Source organism: Anopheles bellator, chromosome 1, assembly GCF_943735745.2.
Source record: "Anopheles bellator chromosome 1, idAnoBellAS_SP24_06.2, whole genome shotgun sequence".
NCBI classification, from domain to species: Eukaryota; Metazoa; Arthropoda; class Insecta; order Diptera; family Culicidae; genus Anopheles; species Anopheles bellator.
In genome coordinates, this window is record NC_071285.1 from 40141723 (window position 1) to 40166198 (window position 24476).

At 49.0% G+C, this 24476-nt stretch overlaps 3 protein-coding genes across 3 annotated transcripts in view; all 3 read left to right on the plus strand.

The window, feature by feature from the left end:
* Positions 1-716: 716 nt before the first annotated feature.
* LOC131212590 (zinc finger CCCH domain-containing protein 3) lies at positions 717-3172 on the plus strand. Its single transcript, XM_058206512.1, has 3 exons — positions 717-1586; positions 1661-2426; positions 2506-3172. Exons 1-3 carry the CDS (start codon positions 835-837, stop codon positions 3013-3015), a joined length of 2028 nt encoding a protein of 675 aa, XP_058062495.1. The 5' UTR covers positions 717-834; the 3' UTR covers positions 3016-3172.
* A 254-nt stretch (positions 3173-3426) lies between these two features.
* On the plus strand, positions 3427-5251 carry LOC131208894 (LETM1 domain-containing protein 1). Its single transcript, XM_058201830.1, has 4 exons — positions 3427-3670; positions 3749-4123; positions 4187-4481; positions 4549-5251. The coding sequence occupies exons 1-4, from the start codon at positions 3519-3521 to the stop codon at positions 4870-4872; spliced, it is 1146 nt and encodes a 381-aa protein (XP_058057813.1). The 5' UTR covers positions 3427-3518; the 3' UTR covers positions 4873-5251.
* Positions 5252-10642: 5391 nt separating this feature from the next.
* The window catches only part of LOC131208904 (uncharacterized), a 32580-nt gene continuing 18746 nt past the window's right edge, over positions 10643-24476 (plus strand). The window contains exon 1 of the mRNA XM_058201842.1: positions 10643-10834. Within this exon, the coding sequence (XP_058057825.1) occupies positions 10643-10834 (192 nt within the window). The remainder of the gene's footprint in view (positions 10835-24476) is intronic.

Here is a 24476-nt window from a genome sequence, read left to right on the forward strand (position 1 = left end):
ACGGGTCTAGGGAACATGGGTACGGGTGGGAAGGTAGAAGGGGAGAATAGTGATGAAAGGTCAAGCCGAGATTGTTCGGGCCGGACACGCTGTTTTTTCGCCCTAAATTGGAAAGTACATGGGAAGTTTAACGTTATTTAGTTGCAAAGCATCTTTCTGCGAAAAGGACTCATCTTCTGTGGATCGTCCGCAGATCGTGCGATCATTGGAGGACCAACAAAACTTTAAGTTAGTGATTGATACGGTTCCTTTAATAAGTTCTAATAATTTTTCAATGGATTCAATAACAAAAAAAAGGTAACGTCTTCCATTTGTTCAAATCTTCCCTTTATTGAATCGCTTGTCGATGTTCGATGTTTTCGATGATTTCGATGAAAGAAGAAAAGCGCCAAAGCCGACTGACATAACATAACAACATAAGCAATCGTCGCTGCGAATGAAGCAAAGTTTTGTCGCGCGTTTTAATTGTTAAAATCTGTTATTCAGCCATTTCAGTAAAAGGATAGTATCACCGTTAAGTTTTGTTGTTGTGCCACACGAAGCGCAAACGAAATGACGTTTTTGCGGTCCGATTTGCGTTTCGTCTGGCGCCGCAGAAACAATTTTCTTGCACGGGATCCCTTCGGGAGCGTTCCGAGGCGAGCAACCGATAGCAGCTGTCAAAATATGCTGGGCAAAGGGTGTTTTATCTTTTCAGTCCTTTGCAACGTAGAAAATGAGAAGGGTTGATGGCCTTGCGTCCATTACGTAGTAGTTTCTGTACAGATTTTCTGGTATCCCGCTCCGTAAAGAGCCAGAAACGTTTAACCACCTGTGATAGTCGAAGTAGTGCAAATGCAACAGCAAACCCTCTTGCAACCGCATCCCATCGCAGAACCTAAAGGTACAAATTTAGAAGCAAACAGCACAAGGATGAAGCAACAGCAATCTGCGACTGCCTCGGAGCAGCCTTCGAAAATATTCATCAATCCCAAATTCGCGAAAGCTCACATCAACCCGAAGTTTCTGGCAACGCAAGAGTCACTGAGACCGCCGGTGCCGGAAACGGTCGTGCCTGCCCAGGGAACCATCCACCTAAATCCAGCTTTCCTAGAAAGGTTACGAATGCAACAGGTACCTGGAAGCAGTGCAACAGCATCACCTGTAACGACGATTGCGTCAGCCTTGGCCTCAAGCTCTTTCGCTCCACAATGTAGCATTTCCAAAGCACCGTCACTTGTTGCGAACAAAATCACTTATAGTGGCCCCGTAAATCCTATAATTAAAAATACCCGAAGAAAGCTGATCCGTGCCATACCCGTCACCAGTGCTTCGTTGAAAGCACCCTCGAGCGCTCCTACTCTGGCGCCGCTGGTTAAAATAGGAAAAAACAAACTAATCCGAAGCACCGTGCCACGAAACGTAGGATTGGAAAGCGTTAAAGCAGCGAGTCTCATTCCGCAGAGAAAGTACCTTAAAATTGATCGCAGGGTTCCGAAACGATTATCATCCGGCAAGCCTTCGTTCGTGAAACGGTACGCCCTATCGAGAGTCAATAGTATCACCGCGAAACGGGTGGTGATCACCGATCCGAAGCTGCTGAAACTGTAAGTTCCCGTGAACGACACTGTCCGGTAGATGTTCTGTTTTTTTTGTTTGTTTCAATTTTTTCCGCTTTTAGCACAAGGAAAGGAGTCACAAAACCTGGAGCGACTACAAGAGGTCCCCTGCCGTACACCTCGTCAAATAAGCGCCTTGTGCTGGTGAACATCAACGGAGTATTGTACCGTTCAACGCCCAACACGCTTCAGAAATCTGTTCCGAGCAGCCTATCTCAACGGACTCAAGGCCAGCACGTCGTACCAGAGTTAGCTCGGAAAGGTAAAGAACACTTCCTCGTCATCCGTGGAACTCGGTTTGCGCTCGATCGTACTGGTATGCGGCTCCGAATGGTCGGCTCGGCGGGCCCCGTTCCAGAGAAGCGTCCACCGGAAACGCGAATGCATCGCATCGATATCGGCGGTCTAACGTACAAAGCGCGCCAGGACGGGACGTTCGTGCGGACGGATGTCCACCGGACGCGAAACCATCTGAGCGTGGCCAAACAGCGAAGCATACAGGTGCTGGCGACTCGGTTGAAGAAGTGCAACGAACCGTGCCACATCTACCGGCGGTTGGGCAAGTGTTTGGCCCACAGTCGGGGCAAGTGTCCAAAGTTGCACGATCCGAAGCACATCAGCATCTGTCGGAAGTTCTTGCGTGGTGAGTGCACCGTCGAGGGGTGCTTAATGTCGCACAACGTTTCGCTCGAAAAGATGCCCGTCTGTCGTTACTTCCTCGAGGGACGGTGCGTGCGAGACGTGTGCCCGTATCTACACAAGAAGGTCAGCGAGAAGGAGCGCATTTGTCATGCGTTTTTAAACGGATTCTGTGCGCTGGCCGGGAAGGTAATTGCTAAAGATCACCCATTACCCGTAGGATTGCCATTGTACACTATGTTTTGTTTCTGTGTGGTTTCGGTGGCAGTGCCCCAACCGTCACGTATTCCAGTGTCCCGAGTACGAGCGGGACGGCAAGTGCGACCGAATCAAGTGTCCCTATCCGCACGGACGGAAGGAAATCAAAAGTAAGCCATCCATCCAATCGGCGCCATCAGAGAAGTCCAGGAAGGGCACGGTTCCATCGAAACAGCCAGAGACAATCGGACCGCCACCGGTGCTGCCATTGCGCTACTATCGTGAAGAGGCTGCGGATCGGGAAACAACCGCACAAACGGGTGAGTTAAGTGTAAGTGAGCGTAATCAGTTGAAACGTATGCTCGGTGAAGTGGATCAAATGAAGCTGAGGCACGCCGTCAGTGATGGCACTCCGGACGACGGAAGCGTAAGTATAGCAAGAGAAGCTGTCGATATTCCACCAGTTGGAGAACCATCAGTCGCTGGTGGCAATGGAGAGGAGGAAAGTGAAGAAGACATCCGGCCGCTAGTGTTACGCCGCAAGAAGCTTGGAACGTTGCCGTCATTTATTCCTATCTGATCGTCAGCACCGAGCACGCGTGTTGTTGTGTTTTATTGCAGTTGTAAGTAGTGAATACGCGTGGACTGAAAAACGGTCCTGCAAACATAGAGTATACTAAAATAAGGATGTGTATAGTGGTTTTATTTTCATAGTATATGAATAAATTAAAGAAAAATCAGCCTGTGTGGTTGTCTCAAATAAAAAAAAATCTAATTTGACTTGCTTTCTTTTGTGTTTCAATAATCCGAAGGAGTCTCCGAAATCTTTCGATTGCGGCGAAGTAGGCACATCCTTAAATTGAAAAGCGCTAAAAGACAAGCTAGCTGATGGGACAGTGTTCGCTAACACGCGCACTATACTGTTGACAGCTGATGTTTTGAGGAAGTAAACAAAGCAACCCGTTCGTTCATTCTTTGCGTGCGGCGGTGTGTTGTGATTCAAATGTCGCACGAAATATGTGATGTAATATAGTAGAAACCATCCAGAAACCGCTTTCATCAGCTCACCATTAGTGTCCGTTGATGCCAACCATGTCGCTGACAATGTTGCGGACCGTTCGTCGCTTGCAGCAGCAGCGCCGGCATCCCGTGTCCTTCGTGCACTGCAGTGCCGGTTGTTTGTCGATTCGATATCAAAGTACCGCTGGCGGAGGGAATGGGTCGAAAGGCGAAAGGTAACATTTCGTGTCTTTCTAGTATCAGCAGTATCGCTAACCTTTATCGTTTCTAATTCCTTTCCCGGATACGCGCAGCGACGAGAAGCAGCCTGCCAAGGAACGACTGGCGGTGAAGTATAGCAGAGAGAATGTGAAACGCAACGTTCAGTGGTACGTCTTTTCGCGGTTCTTCGACTATGTGAAGAACTATGATAAGGTACTGGAGAAGAAGTTCCCCTCGGCGATGCACGTGTACCGCGTGTTTCTGGTCGGAGTGCGGGACTTTTTCAACGACATGAAAAAGCTAGTCAAAGTGACGAAGATCGTCTACACGCACGACAACGATCTGCGATGTTTAACACGGAAAGAGATCGAACTGTACTACCAGATGCCACGAGACATGAAGAAGGTCGCGCCAGTGCTACTGATATCGGCGCTGCCCTTTGCAAACTATGTGATATTCCCTCTAGCGTGCGTACCATTCAAAGTGGCTCGACAGACAGGCAATCCATAATGTATTCTTCCTTCCTTCAGCTATATGTATCCTCGAACGCTGCTCACGTCGCACTTTTGGTCGATCCAGCAGAAGGCCGAGTTCGCTCAAATCGATCTCCGCAATAGGCTTGTTTACAATCGTCGTGTCTTCCGCTGCATGCAATCGAAGCTGGACGTGCTGAAAAAGAATCAAGATCCTATGCACGGAAAAGTTAGCAACATTCTCGGTTTGTTGGGCAGCGGTCTACACCCGACGTCCGACGAAATTCTGGCCGTGAAAGAAGTCTTCCAGCGGCCACCGTTTCATCTCAACAGCTTGAATTCGTCACACTTGGTAAGCGTCGCGGACATCAAAAGGATATCGAAATGAGATTAACGGTAGTTTCGGTTTTTGTGCGCAGAAATATCTTTGCCGGCTGCACGGAATTCACGCAGGGCTGCTGCGTCGGTTTCGATTGAGCGAGCGGACCTACATCGTGCACCACATGGATATGGCCATCAAGCGGGAAGGCGGTGTCCACAACATGCCGGTCGAATCACTGAAACATGCGTGCTTTCTCCGGGGACTGAACGCGACCAACCTCAGCACGGAGTCCATGATCGAGTGGTTGCAGGAATGGGTGCAAGTGTCGCTCGTCGTTGATGAAGATTCCATTAGCATGCTGCTTCACCTGCCTATTTTGCTGACCTATAATCACACGAACAACTGGATTCTAATACACTGACCGTCCCAAAGCAATGCCGAATACTTAAGGTGGAGCTTTACGGAAACGAAGAACAATCCTAACGGGCGTATCACACTTCTGAGAAATCAGGGCCTTTTCGAGTACATAACATAAACACAAGCCAGGTGATAGGGTAAGCATTGCCGAAGCCCCAGACAATGGTATTCGACGATGCGAGATTTCAGGGGCCGAATGTTATCCGTAACATGATTTGTTATCGTTACTATTTATCTTGGTCTACGTTAAACGCGCTACCATGACAGAGAACGATGGGCTACGCTCTCGTCAGTGTTCTCTGTACGTTTTTTCTTGTCTCCGTTTTAATAAACCAGTGCTACGCACGAGTGCATCAGAAGACTCGTGGTGGGTGGAAAAAGTATCCCAACTCGTCGTCCTATTCTTTCAAAAACGTCCCGAAGTAACCGTTTATCTTGTGCAATGTGTCTCGAGTAAAAATAGTTCCACGAATCCGGAATTCGCTGCAGACACCTGTCCTTGCGCTCCGATGAGTACGAGTTGTACTATATTTTTCCCACGCTCCATAATGTTTTTTTTTCTGTTGGCCGCAAAGCAGCAGCATCACGTTATAAACAGAGAGGAAAATGAAGGAAAAACGCGCAAAATGCTCGCTCACCGCATCGCTCAAGAACGACATCCGCATCCGCTTGCTCCGGAGAACGATCCGGACGCAGGGCGAGAATTTTGGGCCGAGCAGAGCGCCAACTGTCGTACGATTATCGTGCCGCTTTATCGTGAAATAATTATTTATAGATTCCTAGAGCCGCAGGGTTGTTTTCACCTACGCTTGGACGAATCGGAACTGAGATTTGTTTGCCGGTCGTTTGCCGATTCCGCGGCGTTGCTACTTACATAAAGTATTAGATCTAATACCCTCCTTATTATTTTAGTATCTCGTCCAAATTTAGTTAAGATGAGTATCAGTTGCTCCTGTAGAACCGTAGAACTTCGTCAGGATGTCAGCGTTCGGTGTCGATATCATCACTTGTCTTGCTTTGCTCCAACACCAAAACGGTAAGTTGCTGATTGCGGCGAGCTCTCAAACTCTCCCATGTCCCTCGTGTGTCGAATCGTGGCTTCCTACCTCGAAAAAAGACCCGAAAGGATGCGTTTAATCCCTACGCAACCTTTGGTTGCGGGTTTTTCTCTCGCGCTCTCTCCCCGTCTAGTATCCGGAGAGGACACCGAGCACACTACCAGTCGGACCGTGGAGCCTCTCGTCGTTCAGGTTCAGTCTCTACCGAGTGCTCGAATCGTACGGAGTGGCCAACGTGGATCGTGCTCAGTCGCCAGGTCTCGGTACGCATCCATCCGCTTGAGGGATGAGCCGATGGGCATCCAAGCAAGCCTTTGTTAACTCCTCTGCAAAAAGTGCACGTCGTTTAGCAAGTGTGTACAACCGTGTGATTCCCGCAGTGTGCCTTTCTGGTGTGTGAATTTCATCGTTCAAAATTTAGTGGACACCCAGGTGGAGTGGCGAGGGCTGACTCGTTCATCATTCTTTCACTACTGGTTTGCTGCTCGAAAAAGACGCGCGCGCCCCTCATCGCTCTCGGTTTCTCTCGCTCGCTCTTTGGGCGATACGTCCGACGGTCTTGTCTCGCTTGTTCCACGATGCTGTGCGAAGTCCGGTCGCCAGACCTATGTCACGGTCATCGTCTGATCCGGTGAATCACTCGCCAATCGATGTGCCATTCAGAAGCGCTCGGATTCGAATGCGAAGCAACGGTCCACGGGAAGGCCACGGGACGACGGTTCCCATGGGCCGCTGGGTGTCCGAATCGTCGTGGTGGGACGGTGCATTCACGCTGGAGATGCTGAGAGCCCTTTTAAGCGCACACTAGAACCCCCACCCGCAGGGCCCGGTAACCGGAAACTAACCTCCATCATTATCCCGTCGGTTAACCTTCGTCGTGCGTCGCTCGGGTTTCTATTTCCATCAGAAAGCCCCGACCCCGAGCCGCCGGTGTCGTGGACCTACTCACTCTAGTCACGCTTCCACTCGGCCGTCACGCGAAGTACTTATTTCTGGCGGAATAAGATTTCCGGACCGCACCGGAGCAACCAGTGTGTGCGCGTGAATGTGTGTGTTCGAAGGGCGGCCAGTCGGACGCGTACGTGACGTCCGGATGTTGTTCGAAGTGTGTAAGCGAGTCGCCCATCGCAACTGCACGCCGAATACCCGTTTTCCCGTAAGGTCCTGAAGGCTGCTGAATAATAGAATTAGCCGCCGGAAACTAATTTAGAACCGCTTGATGCCGAAAATAGTTGTGCATCGCCGGAAAAAACCGACACCCCCGGGGGGGACCGCCAATTTTCCGGATGAAAACTACACCCGAGACGCTTGATGGGAAATTAATTCAATTAATCCGTGTCCAGCAGTCGTTCGGCAGCCGTTGGTCCGGGGCGGATGCAGATTAACGGGGGGCTCGGAAAAACCTTTCCGCCCAATCGTTTCGGATTATGTCGTGGAAAATCAATCGATGCAGCTCTGCACCCCGATGTCCTCCACGGGGTGTCGATCCATTACGGGCACGGGCTAGCGATGGTCCCGGATTCCGTGAAGGCAGGATGTTTGCGAAATTGCGAACAAATAACCCCCGATTCGAAGTAACGTGCCCAGAAAAGGGGCCCTGCTGGAGATCCAACCCCGGGCGGTCGATCGAGTGCAACTTTCTGGATCCGGATCGACGGTTCGGAAGCTGACCTCGGACCGGGTTCAATTTAGAGCCGTAATTGAAGTTCATCGATCGGCCCCAGCGGGTGGCAGGCCCGTGTGGCACAGGTGTTTCGCATCGACCCATCGCAAAGCACCGGAGAACCGTGGCTCCGAAGGTCACCCATCGGGAGCCGGAAGCTGAAAGTCAAATTATGGACCAGTAGAAGCACCAATCCGGAACGCATCGGACCGGACGTAATTGGGAACGTATTTTGTGGGTACTTAAAAGCGTGAGCCCTCCACGCCAGAGTGCTCCGTTCCACGACGAATTGGCCCCCTTACGGTACATAAGCCGAGCGCAACAGCTTATATTTGATTTCCTGACAGCCACCCAGAGTGGCCTAGGCCTATGTAAACATGCACCCCACTGGACCGGAAGCGGAGGAGCGAGCGAGCGAGAGAAAGGAGAATAGGAAAGCGAGTCAAGGCCACGGCTCGGCTCGGCTCGGTATTTATTTATTTTGACGTTTTACACTCCGAGCCGGAGGTGTGCCTTCGGTGGTTGGCTTCGAATGGCACCGTTCTAGACCGTCCTTTCTGCATCGCCAATCTTTACCCGTCACACATTACGCCAACGGGTGCACTTTCATCTCACCGCACGCCGCCGTCACTGGGCTCCTTCGGGTGCTTCCCGGGCATTTTATTAGAAGCGAGCGAATCGTTTTTTCTGGTCACGTTCTTCTGCGTTCCGGTCGGCTGGACACACGCTGACACACCTTCTTGCTCCGAGTGAAGAGGGTGGCAATTATTTTAATGCACTCTGGCTCTCCGACGAGCGCTGCAGCCTGTTTGACTTCCGTTCGCACTGTGATTGGCCGGGTTCGGGTTCGGCCGCACTTCCCACTAACCGTCGTTAAAGCTTCTTAAACATCCAAAGGGCCAAATGGTTGGTTATAAAACATCCTGATAGTGCTTAGGACCAACGGAAAAGAAAATCGTAATTTAGTTTTGTGACAATAGCGCGGCACTCTGATGACTAATGACGATGTTTCGCCTCCGTCATCATCATCCTCGCGCGCAAAAATGATAAATCGTCCCGGTGTCGGATCGGACGCGAAACAGCAGCCCGGGGATTGCCTCACCGGGCTCAGTGCTGCCTTTGATTTCGTGTTTTTTTTTTCTGTGAACCGGCAAAGGGGTGTCCGTCATCGCTGCCACGGCCATACGCCGCCCGCCATACATTAATTAGAGTGACGTTTGCTTTTCCGGATCCGGATGATGCAGCAGCCGCCTGGCGCTGTGCGACCTTAGACGACCCGAGCCACTTTCGGGCCGTGCCTGAATACGCAGGGAGAGCACCATTTGCTTGGCCGTGCAGAAATGTTATGAAAAATTCCCGCCGAAGGCTCGAGCACCGAAATTAAACTCCCTCCCCGATGGAGGCGCCTGGTGGCTGGTGGCTTATTGGTATGGAAATTTCATTGCCCCAATCACATCTCGTCTTCGGTCGAGTGTGACCCAATTTCCCACCCAGCGACCGCTGTGTGCAGTGGTGAACAATGCGCATGGCGCCAGCCTCTCGTTCGCTGTTCATTTCGGTGTTTCTGGTGCTGAGCATACATAAAAATATGCGCCACCCCGAAAGGAGCAGCCACCAAGCCCCTGACGGGCCGGAATTCCTGGCGAACGATGAACGTAGAAAGGAAATGATAATGTTTCAAGATGGCACATTGACGGTCGTGATGGTCGAACGCCCCACGGGAGATGAGTTATGCCTCCTGCCGGGCCACGCCGTCGCGGCCACAACGCTTGCTTGAAGCCTGTTTTGGATTATTCTTCTCTGCGATGGAGCAATAGAGAAACGGAAATTAAAGTTCTAAGCCCACCGGGGGCCATAAACCTGTCCCGGCTGGTGATACAAAGAAAGAGACAGTGCGGTTTCGAAAGATGAGAAGAAAAAACGAAAAAGAACGTTAACGTTAAAGCCAACTTGTTTATTCTGTTTTCTGTCCGATGTGCGCCTACCGGGGATGGCCTACCGGACTCATAAGTTGTTTATCTTTATGGGGGCCGAAAACATAAACTGTGAGCTAGAAAGTGCATAAGCTGAGTGTGTCCGAATGGGCAACGGGTTCATATTTGCATCGCTAGGCCGCTGCCGGTGACCGTGACCTTCGGACCCATTTTTCCGATATTCGTTCGATTCTCAATCACTCGCCGGCGGCGAAGGTACCGTCGGATGAAGGACCCCTCATCTCAGGGGACAGCCCGCGGGCGAACGTTCCGAATGGTGAGTCTGGCTGGGACTGAAAGTTTTCTTTCAAATTCGCAGGCATCGGCAAAATTGAAAAACCTACGGAGCACCAAAAAGGAACACCACAATCCCGGAGCTCATGAAACAGAACCGAGTGGATTTGTGGTGGCTCGGAGCAAGTGGTCGGTTCTAGGCGGCGGATCTCATCGATGGGCCACCACCGGGCGGAGAATGTGATAGAATGAATCGAATCGAATGTAAATTTGCTCCACCTCCTCCAGCACCTGGGCCGATTCGAGCGCCGGTGTCCCCGCCGTCGTTATGTTCCAGGTACTTCCTGCAGCCACTAGACGACGAGAATGAAGGTGAAACTCAAATAAACCAAACCCAACCGACAACCTACGATGGTAGCCGATGGCGGTAGTTGCGGTAGCAGTAGCAGTAGTAACGCCAGTAGTGTCACTGAACATTGAACCAAGTGTCCCCGTGTGTGCGTGTCAGTGAGTGTATGGGTGTGCATCGGCTGCCCAAGGGAGATTATGTGAGAGAGGGCGCTATGTTCGCCGTCGGCCGACCGGAAGGTGAAAGTGTCGTGCGCAAACGAAACACTGGGAAGGCAACAACACTGCCGGACACTCGGTGCGGGTGACACCAGCATCGGGTGTAGCAGCATAAATTCGGACGGAAGGCCGAACAGAAGGAAAAAGAAAAACAACCCACCCCCGATTGCTCCCCCGACAAAGAAAGTAGAATTTAAATTAAACCATAAAGAAGTGCCCGCGTGCCGAGCGGGATAAGCGGGAAAACGCGACTAAAGAAAAGGGATACGCCGTTCGAAAATGGCCGTGAATGTGCTGGACGTGGATCATTTCGCGATCAGTGCGATCGTGACGGTTGTGATGCAGATCATCTTCTTCCTGATCGCCGCCATCTTTCAGCTCGACAAGCTGACGGACTTTGCCGGGGGCGTCAACTTTATCATAATTGCCTTACTGACGTTCTTTCTCGGCCAGATCGACCGTGCACTAAAGGTAAGAGTCCTAAGGATGATGATGTCGATGATGAAACGGCGGGTTTAGAGAGGCGAATGTTCATTTCTTTGGTTCAACTTATTTAATTGTTCAACGCTCAACATTAAAATAATTTAGACATTTTTTTTTCGCCGCTCAGAACATTTTTTCTTCGACATTTTGATTTTATCTCTCAAACTGATACGTAGACGAGGTGCCATAGATAAATTTGATCCCATCGCGACAAGAAGTTTTCAGTTTGTCCCACCGATGCCTCTATTTGCTTGGTATTTAAGCAACCACAATAGAGTTGATTATTTATGAGTAATAATAATATGATTTTTTACATGGTTTCATATTCAAAATGCAAAATGAAGGCTGAGAAATGCATGGCGAAGAATTTACAGAACATTACGTTGTTTCTCAGCTTAGCAAAAACCTCCAAATATTAAACAACTAACTGATAAAGAACGTTGAAAGGTCATTAGTATGAGTTTTAATCGTGAAACAACCAGTGATATTGCAAAATTATTCGATTTTACTATCGGCATGCGTTAAAACCTCTCTTATTTTGAGAAAAGCTGCTCTGAAATGATGTTTTTTTTCTAAATCTGTATTGTTAAATTGGTTTCTTTCGAATTAATGATCGCTACATACGGCAAAACTATCATTTACATGTTTTATATAAGATTTTTGATTGAGTTTTGATTGGCTAAAGTAAATTTCTCATTCGTGTATTTTGTAACAGCTTTTTTGTTCTTGAGTGAAACTTCTTTTCGCTTTCCACTGTAGTTAGTAAATCAGAAGTGAGTAAAAAATATTTAAAAAATTGAGGAAAAGTCCGCATGAGTTAAGGCCCTTCTGTGCGATGGCTTCAAACCTAAGTCGATATTTTTAATAATAATAATTAAAGTATTTAAGCTTGCTAAGCTTCCCACCAAGAATTTAAAACATTTCATAAAACGCCTTCACGGAAAAAGGAATGCAGTAGCCAGAAATGCCCAGCCCCGACCACCATCCGTTTAAATTTCCGCCCGGGATCGGAACCTTGTTCCGTCCCCCCCGCTGTCCATTGATTTGCCCCAGGTGTGTTCCCCATCGGGGTGTTTGTATGTGAATATTTTTACCATACTAAAACTTTTCCACTCTATCAAACGACGGTGCGGTGCGGTTTTGCTGCTCCGATGCACCGAAGTTCCAAAGCTAGTGGCGCCGTCGAACTTTTATCCTGCAACATTCATGCGCTAGGAGCTGTAAAAAATAAACCCCTTTCTCGATGGCCCGTGGCCCATGCACGATGCACATACGACCCGAGAGAGAGAGCCAACGGGAGCGTACATTTCAGAACACTTTTTATGCACCATCACCGCAAGCACAGATCGAAAGTGTAAATCGGTGCCGTGCACCGATCGTAAATGACATAAAAATCGATGGGCCACTCTAGTCAATCGAAAGCGCCGAGTTGGTCGCCGAGTGCTCGCTGGGTTGGCAAAATCTGTCGGAATGGCTCTCTCAGTGGAACCCCGAAGCACCCATCGACGGTCGTGAAGGTGTCGTAATGGTGCAGTTTATGATTAGTTTAACGCCACACATGCAACAGGCGACGTCATGATTTTTGTTGCTTCCAATGCGCTCGGAGCGTAGTCGGAAACGGTTGAAGTGTTGAGATCAAGAATGCCATCCGATAATGAAGTGTGTTTCTCAAAAAAACAGATTAATTGCGTCACTATAGCGTTGGAGAACTCGTACGATTTATTCTGCTTTATGTTGCTACAAAACTGCAGCCACACGGACTAACTATTCCAAAACTCGAACGACAAAACACCGTGACAGTTAAATTATTCAAGTCCGCTCCAAAAACGAACCGGAAACCGGGTATCTGCTGTCCAGGTGTCGTCTTTTAATTTGTGCATAAATTAGCGCAGGAGGGAGGCGCAAGGACCGAATGGCTCTGTGCCCGGCGCTTACGAACTACTTTTCACGCCCGACTGCGATCCCTTTTTGATACTGTTTGTTGTAGCTTTGTTTGCGGTTTTCCCAAGCTGCCAGCCCGAGGGTCGCAACGGGCGATAGTTTCACACCAACGGACAAAGAGAAAAATCTTTGGTCATTTGTTGGCTCCACCAAACAAAAAAAACGGGGGAAAAAACCATTGTTGAAAAAGCTAAAACGCAGTGCACGATACACTCGTCGCTTCGCGCGGGGTAATGAATTTGCCCACCAAAGGGAAGCACATAAATAAATGATGCAAAAAGTAGAAAAAAAAACAAAACCGAAACGAAAAGCTGTGGCTTTTCCAACCCGCGGGGCCTTCACTTTTGCGCTGGAACGAAGGCCACCACCGGCCAGCATTTGGTGGGTGTGGGAATCCCGTGAAAACTTGCCGGACCATGGCGGACCAGACGATTGCCCCTGTTTTCTTCGTTAGTTTTTCTGGCAGGGGGTTTGTTTTAACGAATAAATTTTCGGGTCCACCGGTGGGTTCCGGAAAGCACCTCATTTCACGTGGGCTAACGATGTGGGAGGGGTGGACGGGACAGATTACTTACAGCTCACGAACCGGAAGCGGTGTGGGTCGGCCGAGGTGTCTTTTTCTGGCCACAGCCAACCGAGCCGTTGTTTCGTTTATCTCGACGACGGCCGCCCGTTGATATGTGTTACGCAGCGCCGGCAGGACCACAAAACCTACACGGCAAATGTCCTTTAAATAGATAGCGCACCGTCTGCCCGGTTCGTCCTGTTTCGACCTTCGACCGCCCGAACGCTGCGGATGCTGCGTTGTTAGCATCTCGAGTGCCGAAATCTTATTCGAATCGGCACGGCGGTACACGGCCACTGGGCCACTCCTTCCGTGGGTCGTTCTTTTCGTGCCAATCGCGCACACCAAATAAAAAGGGGGTCTGCATAATTCATGAGATTAGATGAGATGTGGTTAAGGAGCCAGATTGTTTGAAAGAGACACAGAGCGTGAGAGAGAGAGAGAAATTAAAAGTGGCAAAAGAAAGTGAGACAGTGTTCAGTGAAAAGAAAACACACTCCAAAAGTCAACAAAAACCACCCCTAACCGGTTTTGCTAAACCACACTAAAGAAAACCCCGGCCAAGCGGGAACTTCCGGAAAGCAGTGAGCTTAGCCTTTTGTTTGGTTGGTTCACACACCCCGAACACGCTACTCGGAATGTCGACCAAATTAGGTCGTCCTAGGTCCGCTCTTCTACGCTCCATTGTTGGTTCGGTTCCGGTTCGCCGAAGGCGGTTAAATGGTAAAGCCGCCCGGTCCGTCTTGCCGACGCCATTCGGGGACTTCCGTTTGTCCGGTGCGTGGGAAACCGATTGAAGGTCGTCCGTTTTTCGCCGTAAACGATTGATATAATCTCCCAGCATCGAGTGTCGGTTGTCGGAATCGAGTGTCGGTTGGCGACAACAATAGGGTCGAGTCAATGGAACCTTATTTTTAGATTTTCTCCAAACCCGGAGTCACTTGTCGTACGGAATTAGTCGACGTATTTTGGCACTCTAGGGAAATGGACTGAAGTTTGGGAGTTTACTTTAGTGAGTTTGACTTTGAGAGTTTTGTTTAGCTGAAAAATCACAAAAAAATTGTTGTACGAGAACTACCTGGCATTTGGTGCATCTTATAAAACGTTGCATTGATCCTGATCCCTAGAAGAGACCGAAGTGTATGGTTCGATAAGTGAGACTACGGCTCGAATGGAATGTTTGATGTAGCTCGAATTAAATGTCCAACAAAACTGACAATATTTTACTGAAGCTTTTGGAGCACAAGGAATAATGAAGTTAAGCCTTACGTCATGCTTATCTGACGTCTGCAAGCTGTCTTGGAATTCGGCAGGAGCTCGTGGACCGGAGCTAAGGAACCAGGGGCCAAACTTCTTTCACGAGCTGTTCTCCGACTTCGTAGATGTCAATCCGAAGGATTTTTCTATCTGGTTCACAATCAGAAGATGACAAAGTGATCCCAAAAATGTGCCAACGTTGAACGTATTCAGCAAAGTTATAGAACGTTGCAAAATACCGCAAGCTCACATTTGTTAGTGATTTTGATGGCCGTATCGTCTAGGTAATCGGTTTTAAAATCGAACCAAAGAAAATTTGGACTCCATCTTGAATAACTTTCATAGCTTTTTTGCAGTTTGAAACACTAAACCATTGTTTGAATCATAAACTTATAACATCCCTTGCAAGTAACAGTGGCCCTGCTTAACCCTGTAGTGCCATGCAAAGTTAGCAATCTAACTGCCAACCGTCGTTGGCAGCAGAAATACAGATATAGATACCAGTGCCACCCTCATACGGTCAATCGACCGGTAATCCTCAATTCCCGGGGTAGTTTGGTGCAGCCGCTCGATTCGAGCGGCGTTAAATGAAACTACTGTTCTTACACCGAGACCGCCCACGGCACAGGAGTCGCAAAGAGTCGCAAAAGTTATGCTTCCCCAGCATATTACAATGGCAGTGCCCCTGCAGATGAAACCCTGGTCCTGTGTGGCCCCCGGAGAAGCTGTTGCTCGCTAGCCGAGCAGCCAGTTCCGAGCCGTAATCGGCAGTCCTTGGAGTCATCTGCAATGCAGTCAAACGGCACGAAGTGCGGCAGGATGTGTGGGCAACTCGTCTCTCGCTTTCTCGCTCTCTCTCTCTCTCTCTCTCAGTCTCGTAGACCCGGAATCCGGTGCGAAATCGATTAATTTTAAAACAACGGCCAGCTAGTCCCGGCTTTTTTGGGCTTTGCCAAACTCAAACCAATTGGACCGGCGAATTAGTGGAACGCTCCAAACTAATCGGCCTGGGGCTGTAGGTAAAACCTGAGGCCATCGACGACCGATATTAATCACAGGCTACTGCGCTTCCTTGCCCAACAATCGGATTCGGTTATCGGGATGAGTATCCCGTAGTGTTCAAGTTTTCCGCAACACTTTACCGGTACAACTATGTCCGGAATGTCAGTGCTGGGTTGTTGGGGCGGGGTTTGCTCGAAACCCCATCAATCGTCATTTAGGTGGCGGAAGCGGAAGGATGTCCCTCCGTGGGGGGGGAGTTGAGCCTTCCATTGGCCCTTCGATTGCTGGCTGGCCATAAAACTATGGAGCCCACGCCGGCGAAACCGGAGCGAATCGGAAAATGTGAACAATTTTGTACCTCCCGCACGGGGTCGTAAAGGATCGCCGAAGACGGCTCCCTAAGTGTGATGTGGAATGTGACTTCGGGTGTCATTAAAGTGAACCCTTCTGTCCCTTTCGGGTTTTTTGGTGTGTCTGTTTGAAGCGGGCCGCTGGTTAGAGATCCTGCGGCGGGTGCGATTTATTTACTATCTCAACGCGATTGTACGCGCAATTATTTGGAATTTTTCTTCGTGCGCCATACATGCAAATAATGCGGTTATTTGCGTGTAAATATTATTATTATAGCGGCCATTGCCGGTTTCGATGATAAGCCACAGCTTCGGTTCCCCGCGTGCCAAATATATATTCATGGGTACCGCGAACGAGAGTGGAACGCGTCGAAACTTCAAAGCGTAACAACCGGCAAAGCACCAAATATGTACACGGACCAACCGGGGGCTGACGACCGAGGAACGAGGAAAAGCGACCGCCACCAGCCGGAAGCGGAGCGAAATGCGAAAATAAATGCGAGCAAAAGCAGGCAATGGCCGCATTTTATGGGTGAAGCGGCCACTCCGCCACGCAGCAATGAAGATATTGGTCGGCGTGCTTGTTGTCGAACAGGTCCTTAAAAGAGTGTAGTGGATGAAATATGTTCTGCCAGCACTCGGGCAGGGGCGATTCCGAAGCAAGATGCCGGCTGGATGTGTGATTGCTTCCGTATCGATATGTCAGTCACGTTTGAATTCGACTCGCCCGTTCGTCCGCCGGCGACGACAATCTGGGGGTTCGCCAACTTGAGCACATAAAAGCGGAAGAAAAACTCTCGTTCCGGGAACAAGATAGAAAACGAAGAAGCGATTCTACAAGTTCGTTGCGCTTCGATCGTTCTGTTTCCTTCGCTTTTTCTTACACTTTCTGGAAGGCCCCTCTCGAGTTGTGTCCATGGGAATCCATGGCGGCACATAAATGTTACACCACACTTTAGATTGATTATATTCCCGGCTGCTTCCCCAACATCGCGGACGCGGATCAATGACAGCTCACTGGCAGGACCAGTGAGGGAGCTGTTCCAACGGAAGAAAAGACTGTTCTCGAAGCGCACCATATTGAGGTCCTTGGGGCTCCACGGCCACGTGTAGATTGCGCGCTATTTTTATCACTCGTCGGCTTCGAGTTGGGTCGGATCATGGCCGGACGAAACAATCCCAGGCCAGCGGCTCGATACGACCCAATTTACGAAACGGGATGTTGATTCTCTTGACAAACAAAACCGAATGTCCAATGTCAATAGACAGTCAGCAGTTCGAAGATAGGCATTTTTCTCAAACTGCGTCCGCCGATGTTGAGCTCCGGAAGAACGTAATTCCATTAGCTTTCCAAACGAAAACGGAACGTAAAGAATTTGAGGCTCAATTCAGGGGTGGGCTCATTTTAAATGTTTCTTCAGTTTGAGGCATCCAAATCCGGGACCGGACATCAGTCAAGACCGGAATGGCTGGAGCTTTGTAAAAAAGGCCTTCCTCCCGCGTAGGCATTTCGGACCAAACGGAAGCCAGCGGCCAATAAAACCATAGTTATGACCTCGGTGTCGCAGGCTTCCGACTCCACGTGCTGGAGACCCCATTTGATCCTCGGGTCAGTCCAATTGTCTTCCAAAACATGTCGGTGGCACATCCTGCACCATAAACCTTTCGAGCGAACCGGAACCCGGACGCTCTGTCAACCGCTTACGGCAAGCGTCTTGAAAGCCTGCCCTGCTGTTCGCACATACATCGCCCGGCACACACGGTTATGAAAGTTGTACCGGTTCTTGTGGCCCGCTCTGACCCCAATCCGGAACATAAAACCTGTCCAACGTGGCCGCCTTCTTGTAGCGCTTCCCTCGAGCCTGTAGTTGGGTTCGATTCAAGCAAAAAAAAAAAGAACATTTGCCCACTCACCGTGCCCGGGACCCACTGCTTCTTGTGAGTCGCTTCAAGGGGTCTCGCTCTTGCTGAAGATGACACAAAATGGTGGACAAATCGGGAGAAGCATAAAAAACGAATGTAAAATGCCGGCGAAACTGAGCATACCACACGGAATGCGCCGGCACACACAGACACATTCAGCCGACGAGAGGAGGTCCTTAAGCCGGAAATTCATCCACTCATCCATTGCGAGGCGGCTCCTTTCTCTTGAGTTGTCCTTTTCGGTGGCCCATCCCAATGACGACCTCCGACCAACAATGGCATGGCTTCCTAGCACCACCGGGGGCGCCTCCCTCTTGACGAGCGGGCACGATGTGCACGATTTTGGACCCTTGAAAGGTTGGTCCTTAGTGCCGGTTCGTGCCACGGGCCGGCACTGGGCACTGCCGGGTGACACGCGGCTCGTTTACCGTTCCCATTCGCACCGCTCATCAATCATATCGTGCGACGAGCAAGGAGTTGGCCTCCATTTCGGGCTGGAATAGGAACAAAACAACCCAAACGAGCCTTCCATTCGGCTCGCGGGCCGACGGACGAAACTTTTCCCCGGGGGTGATTATTGGGCAACAGAAAAGAGGGGCCACAAAAAAGATGTTCCACCCCAAGGACACGGCGTGGATTTTTCGTCCGGTTTTGTTTGTGTGGATAAAACGTGGGACCCTTCAACTTTGTAGTTTCCCGCCGCGACGCACGAACGGGTCCAAAGCCCCAGCGCAGACGACGACGATGCTCATTTACGTATGAACAAACACACGAACTGTACGCCCGGCCACCCACCGCCCGACGTCGAGTGGCTATGTAGCAGCATGAAGAATTGGGATTTTATTGGATTACGAAGGCGCTCTCTATCGCTCTGCTCTGTGGAAGGCTCCGGAGTGTTTGCTTTGCCCGCTGAACACCCGTCTTGTTTTCTAATATCACTTCGTCCTTTCAAGGGGCCAGGATGTTATTTTATATCCTCGCCGTGTTCCCGTGGACCGGGTTGATCATGGAGTCGTTCGTGGTCCGGATCCGGTACGGATGCTACTTTTAGCGTGGGCCAAACAAGTCGACCCGGGTGTTCTGTTGGAAGAACCCGAGACCATCCTCTTGCCGGGGTGGTCCACCGCCGGAGTGGCACACACGATTGGACCAAGCGGCTTCCCTTCGCCACCGCGCCTAATGGCATTGAAAACAAGCGTTCGTCGTTGTCTGCCTCTTGTTCTCTTGTTACATTTTAATTTGCGCCTTCCATTCACACAGCCCGGGAGCCACCTGAAAAGAAGATTTACTTTTAACCCCTGCTTCTTCGCTACTTCGCGGGATGGGACCGGGTCTCCGGGCTTGCCTAAGATGTGTCTGGGATGCGTCTGAGATGCCGGATCGCCGTCACCCGGGATGAATGTTCCGAAACTGAGTCAATATTGCCACAAAAACTTACCTACTTCCGGTCATCCGCGTCAGCTAGCGACCAGTGCCGGTGACCGTCCGATTACAGATAAGAAAATCGTTTTCAAACTACACCTTAAGTTGCAATTATGCTGATTTTGTTCGGTTGGATTAATCCGGGACCGATCAACGACACTCCTGTGTGGAGATAGTGATGTAAATCAAATGACCATTATTTTTGGGGTTCATTTGGTTCATTGCCACACGATATTTGCGCTTCCCTTTGGCAACCTTTTTTGTCTGTTTTAACATAAGTTAATCCAAACATTTGATTGAAAAGGTACTCATGATAATTAAATGTTACGAAACCCTCCTGGAATGTACATACGATTATGATTTAATTAATTATGAGATATTCGAACAAATTTGGGAGATTGGAAAACTTAACAGCTTTCCAATTGGATAGAAGCCAAGAAGAGTCTTTGTCTTATTTTGAGCGAAAGGTTGAGTAAAGTTATCCAATCAATTATTGGATTATTAGGCAATTATTTACTGTTTTGATAGGTGTTGATGAGGAATTTTCAGTCCTTTATTTATACAACAACATCGATTAATCAATCATCGTAACGTAAATACCATTTATGTTGCTTATGTTGACACTTCCTTTCGTTAGAATAAGATACGTCCCAAACTGTCTAGGTTCGGAACACTCTTCATCTGTTCACTTGTTGAACAATTTCCTTAAGCAATGTCAAAATGTGGTCTTGATTTGGGCAAAATTTCTAAGCCCCAACAGTATTTAATATTCCTTAATTTATTAAACCAAAACTTAGTCCGTTTAAGTGGCATTGCTTACGTCATCATATAAATTTTACCATCCGCGAATCCAATTGATCATCTCATTTCACTTTCTATAACCTATCGTTCGAAGGACTTTTGTTGGACACCTATAATCAACAAATGTTTGTTTGTCCATCGACCCTATAATCAACCCCCTCGCATATCCGGTGGACTCCAGTGCCTTACGCTACTACTTTTTGAAACTGACACGACACCGACCTTATAATGATTCGGTTCGTGATTTGGCTCGAACTCCTCGAGCACGGTGTGCAACAGATGCGATGATGCGCGTGTCACGAATGCAGTCGAGGGTTGCCGTAGGGCCAACACCGATGAGAAACTTTTGACCAGAGTGAGAGTGCCTACGAAACTCCTAAATCACGTCTGATGGTTCGCTCGAAACCTCGCGCAAGGAGCGATATTTGCGTGCAGCCTTTCGTGTGGCAACCCTTCCGAGTCTTGGTCTTAGTTGTTTGGCATCCCGGACACGAACGGCAGCGATGAGGCTGCACGCAAGCAGTTCTTCGGTTGTAATTTGAGCTGCACGATGAGTCGGCTACTGATTGACGTGACGGCTGAACGGACGCCAAAGTGTCCTGACTAATCAGTATCCAGGGGCACGGCACGGAGGCGGCCCGCGCCTAATGTACGGAGAAAACCGAACGAAGTCAGTTCGTGAAGTCTGTGGTGCGGTGGCAAAACATTCAACGGCTAAGTTGCCACCGCTTCGGAAGTTGACTCCCGGAGTCCATTATCCTTAAAGCCTGCTTCCAGCCCTCTCCCGCCCGACGGAGACACTTTTCAGGCACGTTGCCATTTTCCTGCGCTTTCCGCTTCCTCCCGCTTTCCGGTGTGGCCCGGCGCGCTCGTAAACATTCAATTTGCCTCCATAATTCTGGGCTTTTTTGATTCCGTTTTTTGCGGATTTCGGGGGGGTGTCCTCCAATGAGTCAAGATTAGTGTGCTCCGCTTTATGGCTGGCCCGCCATACGTACACCGGCGTACAGCCAGCGCATTCGGGCGCCCGGTGGATTTCCGGTGGATTTGATTTACAGAAATTATTTCAATTTCTGTTCCGGTGTGCCCGACGTTTTACGGGCTGGCTGGAATTGGAGGCTATGTGGAGCTTATGTTCCAAACGAAAAGAGCTTGGTTTATGGTGTCTTAAAATCACCGGCAAGAGGAAGGAGATAAAAAAACGGTCATCGGGTTTTAAAAGACACTCCGCGCGAGCGGCTTTCCGTAAGAACCACTCGAGCGATAGGAAGGTGGACGTTTTGTTCACACCAAAATGTGTACTCAGTGCTCAACGACTCCGTACGCAAGATGCACTGAGTTTTCTTTTAATTAAAACCGAAATACCGGGACGGGTATTCCCTGCGCCACCAACACAAACCACAGAGCAACCAGCGAACAGCGACCGTTCTGCCGGTTCACCGACAGGAAGTCGGTAATAAATCATAGCGCCAGTGATGTAAACCGTAGCCTGTCTTCCATCGGTCGATTTGCTGATTAATTTGCACCGCACAAACGTGGAACACACCGCGCGTTGCTAAGTCGCCGTCGCGCCGGGTCGTGCAATGTTTGGCCAAAGTTTGGCAAAAACTGAGAATGGCCGACGGCAGAAGCAGAAACTCTTCTTTTTAGCTTACAAGAAGAGAGTTGACCGCCACGGACACGGTTGGAGAGTGTCTGGCGCATCCGCCAGGTGTAAGGATAACACTGGAACCGTATTTTAACGATGGCTGGCTGGCTGGCTGGCTGACGGGTGTGAAGTGTTTCTTTTCTTTGGCGCAGCAAATACATACAAACGGGGTGGACCGACTTCTCCGTGGACCTGAAAGTTCACTCCGCTCCGCACTGTTGGAAGTTGTGTTCGGGTTGCCGTCGCCGAGCATAAAAGTTGGCCAACACTCGAAACGAGTTGAGTCCGGTTGAAGCACGGACGCACTTTCGTTCGCGTTTCTTTCGCGAAAACAAATGAAAGCGACGGAGTGATTGTTTGTTGAATGTGGCTCCGGAGGTTCACGGACAAGTTTGACAACAACGCAAGGAGCGGCTCCGCGAAAGGATAATTGCAATTTGTGGAGCCAAACTTTCCGGACCGATGTTAATCATTTCAGTCTGGTTGTCGTACTCGCCGCTTTGGTTGCTTGTGCAGTGGGATAATTAAGTTTCGTGTCTGCGCCATGTCATGTGTCTTAAGGATTCTCCTCGTTTTGTTGTTGTTGCGGAACTTTTAGTACCGAATTCCGTAGTTGAACTTCGTCTACAGCCGTTTGTCTCTCTATCAAAAATATAGACTCCGAACGAGTTGAGCTGTGCTGAACTTAGGGACCAGGTCGTACCTTGTAACGCAACGGTGGCCAAGAATATCTCAGGTGTTGATTTGGCTGCGGTCCTCTATGAAATAAGATCGGTTTCTCTGAAAGACTCAATATTCAACATGGAAAAACGATAAAAAGAGACCTTATGTGGGGCCAATCATAATGTTGCCCTTTTCCCTTTATAATCCTTTGATTGACATCCTTTTTTGAATTCCATTCACAACACGAAGCCTCTGCATAGGAAGTGCGTTTCCCACCGAGGCAAAAGGTAGCCGAAAGAAGCCAACTGGTCTGTTTGGTTATTTTAATTTTCTTTCTCCAACCGTTCAAAGATTTATGGCGCTCAAGTTTGTTGTTGTTAGCGTCTACAGCAGGTCTACACATTCTGGCAAGTTGTATTTTTTTTATGAAATGCAAAAGTGCCTAAGACATATTTACAACATTTACCTTAGCAGATCTTGTCTCCGTGTAAGAGATCGGTTGTCATATTAGAGAAAGTCCTCTACTGTACTAATAACAGCTCAAAATAAACGTTGATTCCTTGTGGTTCGATCGAGTTGTTTTTTTTTTAATTCGTAGAAAAACGGACCGGGCCGTATGTATTAAATTGACTTAATACATGCTTTTCGATGCTTGAACATTTATTCAAAAGGTTCATTTATTTATTTTTTCCATTTTCATTTAATTATTTTCCATATTTCCCAATTTGCGGCAACTAAAATTGTATTTTATACATTAATGTAATGAATGAACCTTTCGAATGAATTTTTAACCATCGAAAAATATTAAGCTGTTAGCCTACCAGAATAACCATATCCCGGGCTAGCTCGGCTCACCAAGTTGCTGTTTGGCCAGGTTGTTTAGGACATAGATTTTGGCTCATTTAGCTCATTTTCAAAAGCGTAGCCTAAAAATCTCAATACTATCCAGATCTGGTAAACCCACAGCTTCACAGCAGTGCTCTTGACTCGTCTTTAACGACGACCACTTACTTTGCTTTAAATTATAAATTACGGTTGAGAACTGATTGCTACAACCTAAAAGCTAGAACCCATCAGCATTAACAGCTATTGAACATGTTTCTATTCAACCGAACAATTAGATCCTCTATTGTATGATCGGATCGTAAACTGAAGCGACGTCAACTTGATGACGGAACAGAACAGAAGCATTGCGACGCAAGCACTTTACGCCACTTCACCTCAACGCAAAGGCCGTAAATAACACGAGACGTCGTGCGTGGCGTGGCGAGACGTGAGCATAATAATCACACATTCGCACGAAGCGTTCATAAATATTAGATTCGCGCGAGGTTCGCCTCCACCACCGCCGCCCAAAGAAGTGTTAGAAAACTCATTCCCATTCGTCTGCGGTCCTTTGCTCTCACTCATCGCTCGAAGTGGAATTTATTGACACTTTCACTCCACTAGAGATGTGCCGAATGTTTCGGCGTGTAGCGCGTCACTTCGCGCGTCGCCTGCGTCGGGCGTGCGTATGTGTTTGTTTTTCTGTGTATGTGCGTGGTTGTGTTGAGAGCACTGAACTAACATTTTATCCTTGATTAACATAATGGCATGGCATCCCGTAGCTGGAGCCGGTCGTTTGCCTTGGTGTTTTCCCGAAGACGACGCCACCGTCGAGCGGCCTCCAGCGGCAGGAGGCCAAAAGAGTGGTACGCCCACTGCGTACCATGGAGCCATGCTGTCTGTCGTCAGGGTGGCTACTTCCCGTGCTCCTCCCGTGGGAAGCCTTGCAGGGGAAGTTGACTTCCGCCCCATAATCTTCCCGAAGGCCGAAGGCCGCAGGACCATAAAAAGTTGCATCGATCGTCAGTTTCAGTTTTTGGGCAGCAGCAGCAAGAGAAAGAGAGGAGAGAGAGCAAGAGGCAGCGGGGGATCAGGACGTTATCAAACATTCGCACATTTCCCGGTTATCCCGGTTTTTATTACCCCATTTTTTCGTGACATTCCGGTCGGGGTCGGGATAACGGCGGCTTTATTAAATTCATCCTCGTAAGCTGCGGATCAAATGTGCTGAGT

Excerpts from the sequence above, each read along its gene's own strand:
- LOC131212590 (XM_058206512.1), top strand. The coding sequence starts at position 835 with ATGCAACAGCAAACCCTCTTGCAACCGCATCCCATCGCAGAACCTAAA. Across the intron at positions 1,587-1,660 it reads GATCCGAAGCTGCTGAAACT|CACAAGGAAAGGAGTCACAA; the intron begins GTAAGTTCCCGT and ends TTCCGCTTTTAG. Across the intron at positions 2,427-2,505 it reads TCTGTGCGCTGGCCGGGAAG|TGCCCCAACCGTCACGTATT; the intron begins GTAATTGCTAAA and ends TTTCGGTGGCAG.
- LOC131208894 (XM_058201830.1), top strand. The coding sequence starts at position 3,519 with ATGCCAACCATGTCGCTGACAATGTTGCGGACCGTTCGTCGCTTGCAG. Across the intron at positions 4,124-4,186 it reads TATGTGATATTCCCTCTAGC|CTATATGTATCCTCGAACGC; the intron begins GTGCGTACCATT and ends TCCTTCCTTCAG. Across the intron at positions 4,482-4,548 it reads GCTTGAATTCGTCACACTTG|AAATATCTTTGCCGGCTGCA; the intron begins GTAAGCGTCGCG and ends TTTTGTGCGCAG.